Source organism: Pipra filicauda, unplaced genomic scaffold (genome assembly GCF_003945595.2).
Source record: "Pipra filicauda isolate LSUMZ 115617 unplaced genomic scaffold, ASM394559v2 scaffold130_size2058158_pilon, whole genome shotgun sequence".
Lineage (NCBI taxonomy): Eukaryota > Metazoa > Chordata > Aves > Passeriformes > Pipridae > Pipra > Pipra filicauda.
Window position 1 is genome coordinate 1,372,004 of NW_024103774.1, and position 12,304 is coordinate 1,384,307.

A 12,304-nucleotide genomic window follows, 5' to 3' on the forward strand; every position below is an offset into this window, starting at 1 on the left:
CAAGAGGCACAGAAGTCATATGCATTCACCAGGCAGGCAGCCATAAAAACTGTAGATAATAGAGTACAGATGGCAAAAAAAAATAACCTCTTAAGAACTGTTTAAAGGGAAGTTTATTAGCAGAGGTATAAACGGAGTTGCATACATTCCAAAAGAGCAAACTATTGTGTAAACTGGTAAATTTCCCACTGGTGGCAGTGAAGAAAACTGTAGCTCAGTAAGGGTAGTAGGTTTATCCAGCAACTCAGTGTAAATTGTCATAATTAAGAAGTGATAAATCATTTTGTACTCATTGAAGTGCTATTGCAAAGTAATTTGAGCTTTCCCCTTTCTTTTTCCACAAGTCTAACTTCAAATAAAAAACCAAAAAGACATCAAAACTAAACCAACAAAAAGGCTGGAAAAAAACATATACAATCTTTACGTGGTTCCTTGAGACTTGAAAATATCTAAATTAAAAAAAAATAATAATCCACAACTTTGTTTTGTACTAAAATTTTTATTAATACTTTTTTGCCACTTACACAACTCAAGAGAATATGAATGGGGTTACACTGACAAAAATAAACATACCAGCCCTTCTTTTACTTCTCTGTGCCTTCTAAATACCACAGATCTTTCAAAATCCATTTGGGTTCGTTGACTTTCAGATTTCCAGGTAACTCACCCACTAAGAAGTACAACTTGTGGAAGCAAGGAAATTCTAAAAGACAAATGAAGTAGCAACTTTCAAATATGTAGGTCTTTCCCAAACATTTCACTTCTGAAGATAATTTATGGCCCTTGTAAGGCCATGAGTTTTTACATCAGCCTGCATTTTCAAATCTTACTTTAATAATGAAAAATGTCTAGTGGACAACGTGCTCAGAAACCTTCAGTTTCAAGTGCAGAACTTTATCCTCACTGCATTTCACCAACTAAAGCTTTTGCTACCAGTCCCACTGATATGGACGCTGTGATTCCTCTGCCATTTTGCCTCACAATATCCACAGGGGACCAGACTGGTGCTGATGGAAACAGCTTTACGAGACCTGATCCTTCCCCCTCACCCAAGCTGTGTTTTGTGCTGATATCCATGTCCTTTTTGAAAACAGAAAAACGCATGCATACATACATGCGCACACAAGCAAAGCCTGTAGGACTGATTGTGAATCAAAGAAATGTATCAAACCTCCCATTCCCTGGCATACTCAGTTTCTGGCTCCAGTAAGGGAATTTTTTGTCACATCAGGCCATATAGGAATTTTATATAAGCAAACTCCCAAACTTGTATGCATAATTACACATCTATACAGAAATGCTTTGCAAATAATGTCACTTCAAAGTTAGAAGGTCATCTTTTTCTTCCTTCAGTGATGTCTGGTATTCTTTGGCACAAACAGTAGGTACAGACACAGAGAAAAATCAGATCACTATCCATTTATAACTCCTTCCGCGACCTTAAGCAAGAGATAGCATATTAGTAACCATCAGCTTTAAATTCACAAAATTACCTCTGAAACTGTGTGCAATTGCTTGCATTTTGCAATTGCTTTCACTGAGCAGCAGCAAACTGACTACATCTGTACCTTATGTCACCAGGCAATCCCTCTGATCGGAGTGGCCTGGGCAAACAGCTGCATTTACAATTTGTGCTCACAATACTGAAACAACACTGAAGCTCAACTAAAAACCAAGATCCTCACACATGAAAATAATCAGGCTGCAGTTCCACTGCCTGTGTCAATAACTTTCCTTGCTCATCCTGACCAGACATCCCTTCTCACTTGTGCTTCCAAAGCTGGCTAAAACAAGCAATAAGGGAATCGATGTGTCATTTGAGGAAGGTATGAAGACAAGGACTGAAAGGTGAATGGGGTTAAAAAGCTAAAAGCCAAAGTATTTTCAGAACATTTCTGTAAATGTTACGTTACTGTTCAGCACTCCCTTTTTACCAAGGCTGCCAGCCACGTCCAAATGTACCAGGGAGCACTAACACAGTATTTTAAGCTTGCTTCACAGTCATTAATACACCACTACAATATAAAAAGGCTAGGAAATGGAACTTTGTAGAAGAGTGTGAATGAAAGGTGGTCAGAAGGCTTTAAAACTCTGACCTACAGAGAATGTGTGAAGAACCTTCATGTTCTGGCCACCCCTCAACAATTAAGTCTGCTGGAAAAGGAAGGATCTCACAATCCATCTCTGAAAAGGTCACACCAACTAGCTGCTGGTGAAGTAGCTGCTCCCTCTTAAGTAGAAAACTGCCACCCTGAAGTTGAATGCAATCCTTGAGGGTGATATGGAAAAAGGGAGGATGACACAATGTTTTCTGCCATGTTTTGAAATTCACTAGTGCTCTACACATCACTGACTAAAGAGAGCAACAGGAAATACTGTGATTTATTCCAAAGAAAGCAGTTCTGCTCCTTTATTTATTTATTTTACCATACGTTGAAGAACATGGGAAAGACATTATGAACCAAAGCTAAGTTTCCATGAACATGCAAATACCACAGAGAGCAGAGTGGCAACTTTAGAGCCTTCACAAATACATTTTCCCCATCCTGAGAAGGGGCTCAGCTTCCAGAACCCTGAACTGGATTTCGCAGTCCCCTCAACATATTCAGCACAAAAATCTCTGGTGTGTTCAGAAATGGGGTTTAGACCAGCCCTGTATCTAACAGTCGTTCATAAGCAAATTCACATGTCTGTCTTAGAGTCTGCTCACAGATCTCAACCACAATAAAATGCTAAATGAAAAAAGGTAAGCAATCAGAAAATTGGCCTCAACTCCAGAACTTTCAAGCACACTGTCATAAGTTGCATTTTCACTGATAATGACCTTGCACAATAATGCTAAAAAGGCCATAGTCTAAGAGGATTTCCCTAAACATAAGGCTTTTCAAGTCCTTTTTTAAACTATCACTGTAATTCAGACTGCAAACCACGCTCTTATTAAAAGAAGGCCCACAGTCATTCTCAGAAAGCAAACATTACGCAACCTTGGCAGCACCGTTTAAACAGTTAAAAAGAAAAAGAGAAATGACTGTTACAAAAAAAAGGCATCATCACAGAATGATTACTAGAAATAGAAGTCAGTCCACAAAACCCTTCTCAATCCCTGCAAGGCAGAAGTTTAACAGTTAACAGTTAAATAAGGAAACAAATGTATTGCCAAAAATTTTCATAAAATTTGTAACACCACTGAGTAGGATCCTTCCAAGTAGCATTTTTTACTGTAAATACCAAAGGAATTAATAAAGATCAGCCCCCTCATTTAAAATATTAGTGTCAGAGAGTAGAAAAGGTCATGTTTAAGGGGAATATTTTACAGCACTGCAGAAGTAATATTAACACAAAAATGAAAAAGGCAAGGGGCAGGACCCAGAACACCCTCTGAGAAAGCAGTTAAAGAACATAATATCACTTCAAACAAGAGAAGAATTTATAAAACTACTTTTCACCTTACCATGAACTCCTCTAGGGTCTGATAGTTTTTGCCTCGGAACTCGCAGTAGTTCTTCCTCTCCTTGCACTGCGGGCAGCACTGCGTGGTGTCCACATGGATGCAGCGAGGGTGGAGTCTGGGGCACTCCGGCTGGATACACAGCGGGCCCTCCTCCGTGCAGAGGCAGGGGCAGGCAGAGGGACCCGGCGCAAACTTCTCCCCAATGGCATAGACGAAGCCGCTCTCGTCCACGCAGCCTTTCCCACGGTAGTCAGGATAGGCGTACTCCTCCGGAGGCTCGGGAGTGACACTCGCAACAGATGCTGGGAGAGACGAGTCTTCAGCCACCTGAGGTTCCTCGGGAGCAGCATCCCTTTGCTCTTGCACTTGAATGCTCCCAGATTTACTGCTTGTCCCCTGGCTGTTCCAAGCCTGCTTTTGCTTAGTCCATGACTCCTTGTTCGAGTAGTTCCTGTTTCCTTTGCTCTTCCAGTCCCTGCTACCCTCCTCCCTCCCGCTCCTGCCGATCTCATTCATTTTCCCTGGGCCTGTCTGGCTGTCCCTGGTAGACGTGTGATCCCTCTTTTCCTGGCTCGCCTTTATCTCCTGTTTGTCTTGAGCCTTGGCTAGTTTTTGTACGGGTATGGTGGAGCTACAGAGGGCAACCATGAGGCAGCAGGTTACAAGAAGAGAACTAGAGAGAGCTCCAATTGCCATTGCAGTAGAGCTGGGCATCACCTACTGCATCCCACAGGGGACACTGCACTCACATCGGAGGGAAGCGCCTCACAGATCCACGGTCCCTAGGAAAAAAAGAATTAGGAATACTTCAGCTTCTGCACTTCTTCCCCCCCCCGCACCTCGCCTCCACTGATGCAACATCTCAAACAATATGCAACCTGCCTCGGTAGTTTATGCAAAAGGCAAACAACAGCCTGGTGCTGCATCCCTCCTCCTCCTCCCCCGCTCTGCCGAGTCTTATAAATAGCAGGGCTCTTGGACACGGACCGGGCGTCTTCGGCTCCGAGAGAGCACCACGCAGAACTCTGGAGAGTCAGCATTTGCAAAGGCAGGTGCAGGCAAAACCAGGCGCACTGGGGGGTTATTTTGCCTTTCAAATGGCAACACGTGAAGACGACGGACGCCCAATGAATTAAACGGAGCGCCCCATAACTTAGCAGTGTCTGGAACAGAAATTACCCAACTGAGTGCTATTCCCTGACTGCACGCACGATGATTTTCATTAATCTCTTATTCAGCCTGAAGTATCCTGGTTCGGGTTTTGTTTAAATACCTACCACTGAGCACATTTCTGTCACAGACAACTAAAACCAAGCATACTAAAGCGAGTAGATACAAAACACCTCCCTTCCGAACTACCCAAACCAGCACCCCCCCCCCCTTCCTCCCCGTGTCTGAAAGGCAAGGCAGAGCTGCTCCGAGTTTCCGCAGCACGGGCTCATTTAACCCACATCCTCCAGGAGTTCGGCAGCGCTCCCGACTCCTCTCCCTGAAACGCTGCACGCGAAATCGGAAAAAAAAAAACCCACACCAAAATACATACACTACTCCGGCCACGACCAGCATTGCCGCTCCAGCCTCCCGGCACGGCCCCACCTCCGCGGTACCTCTCCCCAAAGCCATGTCAAAGCCTCCCTCTCTGCCCGCCCGCCCGCCTCCCCGGCCCGGCCCTCGGCGGCGGCACCGCGGGGCACCGTGCTCCGCCCGCCCGCCAGCGCTGCCCGGCCCGGCCCCCGCGGGGCACCCGGGGTACCGCGACGCTCGCCCAAAGTTTCCGGAGGGCCGGGCAGCGCCGCCCAACCCGCTGCCGGTGGGGCTGGGAGGGAGCCGGGCCAGCCCCTTCCCCAGCCCGGCCGCCTCCCCCGTGGCCCGGCGCGGCCCCTGCCTCCCTACCTGCGCTAGCGCCGGGCTCAGCCCCGCCGGCGGCTCGGGGCGGCCAGCCTCGCCCCGCGCCCGGCTCCCATGGCGGGGCCGCGGGCGCGGGCGGGCGGCAGCGGCGGCGGCTTGTTGCTGGCCGCTCGCCTCGGCGGACCTGCCCAGCCCGCAGCGCGGCGCGGCGGCTACAGCCGGTCCGGCCCCGCCGCGCCGGGGACGGGCTCTGCCGCGAGCCCCGCTGCTCTCACATGGCGGCCGTGCGCCCCCGTCCCCGGGGGCGGCGGGGCAGGACGGGGCGCTCCCTGCCTCCCTCCCTCCCTCCCTGCCAGCCGCCAGTGCGGGCCGGGAACAGTGCGCGGCGCGGGGAGGGCGCTCGCCGGGGGGCGGCAGCGCAGCGCCCCTTCCCGCCCCTGCCGCCGCCGGGGCCCCACCGCGGCTGTCGGGAGGGAAAGCGGGGCAAGGCGGGCTCGTGTGGGGTCGGCCCCGCACGCCGGCGGGCGAAACTTTTGGCGGTGTTAGGGGCGCCAGTTCGGGCTGCGCGGTGCGGCGGGGGTGGGCGCTCTCCTCGCGGTGAGGGGCGCGCCCCCGCTGCCGAGGCCAGGCTGGCGCCGCTGCGCGGGCGGCTGAGCGGAGCTGGGTCGGGACAGGTGAGCTGTGCCCGCCTGTTACCGCCCGCGCCGCCGCATCACCGTCACACAGCACTCTGCTGTAGCGCTGTCCTGCTTAGCCTGTTCTAGCAGCGAAGTGGTACGTGGTTTACTAGTTGAAATACTTACTTACGCTTTCGGATGGCCGATGGACACTTCTGTAATTAATATAGTTGCATTTTTCTGCTTAATACTTTTTGATACCAAAAAAAAAAAAAAAAGGGACAGAATGGTCTGTTATGAAGATGGCTGCTGAAACTCTGTTGGGACAAAACCGCAAAAGAATACCTAGAGGTGCTTTTGTTCAGGATCTGAGCAAGGGCTTGGAACGCAAAAGGTTATTTATTTATGTAGTTATTTATCTTTAAGCCACATTAGATGACATATCAGTATAATCTTCTCTGAGTTTTGCTTTACAGATGTTCCATAGTAGTCCCAGCTGCGCTAACCCTCTGCTGCAGTAGCTCTTCAGCAGCTGGCTGTGCCCTACTCATGACTACGGCTGGATTTCCCAATGTACTTGGCACTATAACTGAAATTTTTAGCCTAGGTAAAATTTTCAGGGTGATTTTTTGTTTGTTTGTTTGTTTTTGGTTTTTTGGGGGGGGGGGTTTGTGTGTGTTTTTTTTTTTCTTTAGAATGGTAGCACTGCAATATCAGTACTCAGGAGAGCAATGAAAATCTGCTCGATACTAATGTTTCACTGTTAAGTACCTTCATGAGCGCCTGTTATTTGTGCAAACCCAGACACTTAAAATCCTCCACAGGAGGATGCAGGTGCTAAATTCTTTTGGCTGCTGGGTTGTTGATATTAAAAATTATGAGTCCTGTCTAGTTTTCAAAACTATTTCTATTGACACCACCTCATATCTTCCAGTCAGATGTTCATCAGCTAAATAATGTTTTAATTATCTGAAACTTTAAAATACAAGACTAAAGTTTTGAAGGATATGAAGTAAAACTTTTCTGTACGGTGCACTAATAAAATGAAATTCCATATTGCTATGGGATTTCTAGACAAAGTCTTAAGGAGTTAAGATAGACATTTTTCATTACTTAACTGTTAATAATCATTAAGAAGTACTTGCCTTCAAATTGTCATCTCGTTACCTCTGAATAAAAAATTGAATCTTCGCTTTGTCTAAATCCAGTAATTTTATGCCTTATATAGCTTAAACCCTGACGGGATGAGCAGCCAGTACACCACATCACTAATTCCAGAAGAACAACTTGAATGATGGACCTTATGCTGAGTTCACAAGCCTGTGAGCTTTGCTGTCAAACAACAGCTTGTTGTGGCTAGACCAAGGCAGAAGGAAATAGGGACCTCGGGAAGGCAATGCTATGTCTGCGATAAAGAGCAGAGAGATGCCAATTTATGGTTCTAGCATTTTCATGTGTTCCCAGGTGAAACTCTGGTACCAAATCTGAGACCTTCTGCATCCAGGACCCTCTTTGTAGGAACTCTACTTCTCCCATCCGTAGTTACGTAGCACACAGATCAGCTGAGGCTGAAGGTTCAAGGTGCTGCTCTGTAACAAGAAGGGCAAAGCCTCAGAGCGCTTTTGTAACCACAAACTGCAGCTCATCCTACACTGCTGGGCAAAGTAAGAAGTAAATATCCTCATTTAGTTTTCTAAAAGATTTCTCATTGGACTTCAGCCTCTGTTTATTTAGATTTGTAGGTATATTAAGTGATGCATTGTACCTGACGTTAAGACCCTTGCAGAACTGACACCTGACCGCTTCATTGATATCATAGTATCAAATTGCAGTATTTTATAGTCCAAGTGGATAAACAGCAGATAGGTAAAAAATGTTTGATTTTCATCTTCAGTGTGAATTCTGAACTAGGAGAGAGAATAATGAAAATCTGTTATCTGAAGGCAGCTGCTAGTGAGATTATACTTCTCATATAATGTGAGATCCTGAAGTCCTAAAATTTTGATGAATATCTTTTAAGAGTGACCTTGGTGTGAACAACAAGCACTCAAATGTAGGATTTTTTACCACATTAAAATTGATTGTCTGACTGATTGATTACAACATAAACTCAAAACCTCACAGCTAGGCTGACACTTGATCTGGACATCTAAGAGCACTGAAGACAACCTCTTTTAGCCTAACATATGGATAAACTGAGTTCTGGGATATGCACATACTCTTCTTAGTGTAGGCAGGCAGCCCCCACACACGAGGGAATCACCTAACATGCATCCCTTCCCATGATCTCATGCAGGGATCGTATCCTGTCTTTCCTGTTTTATTAAAAGAAGTGTCCCCTGCCTTCAGTGAGGAGACAGTGAGGGAAAAGAGGAGGAAGCCCCATGGGACCCTGCAAAGCTGGGCAGGGCAGGGGGAACAGAAGAGGAGCCCCAGTGCAATTAGAGAGTGGGCAGGGGTATTTAGAAAACCCCACATAACTAAGATTTGCTTTGGTATATCTGCCGAGTATCTGCAGAATCCATGGAGAGGACAGGGTGTGATTAAGGTGAGCAGTGCCGCAGGAGATGTGTGCTGCATGTGCCCATGTTGGTGCATTACCTCTGAAATTCTGGAAGGTGAGGGGGGAAGAAGATGTCCCCAAAGCATGACTCCTCTGGGAAAAGGGTTAGTTGTGCCTTTTTATTTTGCTTCATATCATTACTCCTTCTGAAAGGAAGAGAGTTGTTATATGAAAGGTATTTTTTATTGTTGTGCTAAAGTGGCAGTTGTTCAGGCAGGTTCATATCACAGCCTTCAAAAGGTAGCAATTTGTGCAGTAGTATTAGCCCAGCCATATAAAATAAGGCCTTCAAATAACAGTCAGTCTGAAGACAGAGACAAAGTTGAAGTACATATTACTCTAACAAATCGTGTATTTGAAAGGCTCAATTATAAATAAGCAGTTTAAACAACTCTTAAAAGAAAGGAAAAAATAATAAAAGCAAGCCTCCATAACTATTTCTAAACTAGGTTAGCTTTTATCTTTTTTATTTTTACTTACTTCTTCTGTTTTCTTTATGCCACTTGTCAAAGGACACTGAAGATGTTTTACAGTTCCCTTTTTTTCACTTATCTGATGCCTCTTTAGTTGACTGATAAGTAATTATTGAAGAAATATTACACAGTATTACACAAGCTGTAGTTACAGTTGTCTTCATTAATTATTTTTAAATTATTTAGTTTTTCACAAATGCTGATATAACATTTTTTTTCCTTTACATGTGTGAAAACAAAACTTAAAAAACCTTCTGTCATTTAGAGTTTAGGATCTTCAGTACAAGGACTCTCTTTACACTTCTGTAAATCACAGTTTGCGTGCTAGGAAATAAATAATGATTTTTAAGTTTTACTTATTCCTTGTAATACAAAAAAAGATCTCTGTAGACCAAGGGGAGATTTGAACTTTAGAAGTCATAACATTGTGAAACATCTTTTAAAACAGATTTTTGCTGCTACTGATTTATGTTCTAGGAACTCCCCCTTTAGCTTATGATTTGTCTTATTATTAAGCAAAATATAAATATAATGCTGTGCTGCTTTTGACTTCTGGGTGGAGTTAATTTTCTTCAGAGTAGCTGCTATGGGACTGTGTTTTGGATTTGTGCTGAAAACAGTGTTGATTATTCAGGGAAGTTTTTCTTATAGCTGAGCAACGCTTACACAGAGCCAAGACCTTTTCTAGTCCTAACCCCACCCCACCAGTGAGGAGGCATGGGGTGCACAAGAAGTTGGGAGGGGACACAGTCGGGTCAGCTGATCCCAACTGACCCAAGGGATATTCCATACCGTATGGCGTCATGCTCAGCACGTAAAGCTAGGAGAAGAATAAGGTAGGGAGAGGATTTGGAGTGATGACATTTGTCTTCCCCTGTCACCATTATGTGATGGAGTCCTGCTTTTCTGGGGACAGCTGAACACCTGCCTACCCACTGGAAGTGGTGAATCAAGTCATTGTTTTGCTTTGCCTGTGTGTGCTGCTTTTGCTTTACCTATTGAACTGTCTTTATCTCAACCCGTGAGTTTTATCATTTTTACTCTTCTGATTCTTTTCCTCATCCCACCAGGGAAGAGTGAACAAGTGACTGTGTGGGGTTGAACTGACATCTGGAGGTAAATCACGACAAACAGAAATAAAATACTTAATTTAATGTAAAATATCCTAATTAAAGGTATCCATAATGACACTTGTTTCAAAATGTTGGAAAGAAGACTGGGTTTGTTAAAAATAACTCTGAAATAACTCTCTCTTTGACAAGATCAATTTCTCTGTCCCGCAAGCTCTGCAGAGACTCTAATGGACATATTTACCACAGTAACCATTTCCTTCTAGCTCCATGAAAGGGAGAGGGAAGTACAGGTTGCTTTTTTGTATATGAGATGTCTACAATTTCTACCACTTTTAATCACTTTTCTGTTCTTACATGCCTGTGGCATCTCTAATGGTGGTTTTGCTAGAAAAATGTTATTACCATCTTAATCATAACAAATAATACTAAAAAGTGCACAGTGAAACCTTTGGAGAGTGAGGAGGATTCAATTCAGAACTTGTACATATGGGCTCATTCTGAGGAAAAAATAATTTTCTATTCACAACGCAGTATTTTGTGTTTGTAATTACAGGACATGAGAGACATTCATAAATGAATTTTGATGCCCCTATTTTTACTACAATTTCAGTAGCCTGGTGAAAATGGATGTTAATCACGGCTCACAAGGTTTTTTGATATTTGTGCGTTTTTGCTCAAAAAGAGGTAAGAAAACGTTTTTGCAGGTACATAGACATGGACATGCACAAATAACATGAAACATTTAAATACACAATCTTTTGTATAAATAAGTCTTAATACTACACCTTGCTCTTCCCTTTTGCAAAGCCAAGGGATGGACTACCAATTTGTTTAGTTTGTCATTGTGATGGAAAAGTGAACAAAGTATTTCTTAAGCTTGTGTTTAGCTCTCTTCACATAGAATCTGAAATTCAGTTGAAAGTACAGATAGGTATTACTTTCTCTTTTATTACTTATAATTAAATGTGTGTTTTATATATTTATAATATTTAAGTTTCTCTAGATACATTTTTGCTTACATTAAAGTTTTTTAATAAAGGTAATATCAACTATCAAAAGATTTATTAAAAAAATTTGGTTCCTGTGTTGTTCTGCATTTTAAGTTAATAGATCTCATCCTTCCACTACTCTTTAATATTACTGAAGAAAAAGCAACCCCATAAAACCAAAACCCCAGCATTGCTCTCTCTTCAGTTCTCACAGGATTTCTTCACTTTTATTTTATTAAAAATTAACCTAAACGTAATGAATAAATGGAATTGAAGAAGAAAAATTCTTGTGTACCTTACAGGAAGATAGGGAAAAGTAGAAGTTATTATTGGAAAAAAATTCATCACTATAATTCACACCAATATTTACTTTCATCCTCTAACTTTCTTTAAAACTTCAATAACAGAAATTGTACTGTTTAGTATTTGTTTTCCTTTAAATTATTTGAAAAACAACATATGTATATGAAATCAAAGTGTTTTAAACCACATTGTTCTTATCCAAATACCTTGTTAATGTTATTAGTGTGGAGTAAAAACATTTATTGTATGGTTGATAATTATAAACTCTTGTCTTCTACAAAGACAACTCCTTAAAAAATAGTGAAATTAAGTTTGCTAAGTCAAGAATTGGAAAGGTACGGAATTCACAGTATCTGTGTAAAGGCCTGTCTTCTTCCCACAATTTATAGAATTAGAGTATAATCCCCAGGCATCTGATCCTGTAATATTAAAAACAAAAAACCCAGACCAAAACCAACTGTCTACAGACTCAGAGAACCATCTTACCTCTTAAGAGATATTCTCCAAAAGTTGGTGAGCATAAACCTCTAGATAGAAAGCCCTTAGAGATATGCTCTCCAGAACACATCTTCAAACTTTTCCGACTCTTTACCTTCTTTTTCTCTCATTATTACTATCCAGTTGGTAAAAATTGAAGCTTTTGCAATGACACTTCCTGCATAATGCATACACATCTGATCCTGCAGCCCTCCCTACTTTTTGAACCTGCTGGCTAAGTTCAACCAAACTTGATGAAGGAATTGAATTCTGAAAGTTTCACAGAAAGAGGTGGATTAATAGTGAAGAGCAACCTCATAGTTGTCCCTGAAGATGTGCTGTGACCTCGTGCCTTATTAACCACCAGTGACTCTGCATGAGATAGTACTCTTATAAGTGCCCAGGCTACACTAGGGACGTAGAGTGGAGGTAACAGATTAAAAAAAGCACCAATATATAAGAAAATTCTGCTAATTGTGATGTTCGAATGCTTTTGCTTTCCTGTCATTA

General features: G+C 43.2%; 1 protein-coding gene and 1 long non-coding RNA gene across 6 annotated transcripts in view; one reads left to right on the plus strand and one right to left on the minus strand.

Annotated features, from left to right (window-relative positions):
• The window catches only part of VWC2 (von Willebrand factor C domain containing 2), a 74,265-nt gene that overhangs the window by 49,813 nt on the left and 12,148 nt on the right, over positions 1–12,304 (minus strand). Inside the window, exons 1-2 of one of the 3 annotated variants that reach the window (XM_027743649.2) lie at positions 5,345–5,843; positions 3,452–4,233 (exon numbers count right to left, since the gene is read on the minus strand). In XM_027743649.2, coding sequence (XP_027599450.1) covers positions 3,452–4,165 — 714 coding nt within the window. In that variant the 5' untranslated portion in view covers positions 4,166–4,233; positions 5,345–5,843. Of the gene's footprint in view, positions 1–3,451; positions 4,234–4,994; positions 5,090–5,344; positions 5,844–12,304 lie in introns of those variants that run through there. The other 2 variants (XM_027743648.1, XM_039378193.1) reach the window with 2 other exon arrangements.
• Positions 5,853–12,304, plus strand: part of LOC120322562 — a 32,483-nt gene continuing 26,031 nt past the window's right edge. For 2 of the 3 annotated variants that reach the window (XR_005562338.1, XR_005562339.1), the window contains exon 1: positions 9,683–10,709. This is a non-coding gene — a long non-coding RNA (uncharacterized LOC120322562). Of the gene's footprint in view, positions 6,074–9,682; positions 10,710–12,304 lie in introns of those variants that run through there. The other variant, XR_005562340.1, reaches the window with a different exon arrangement.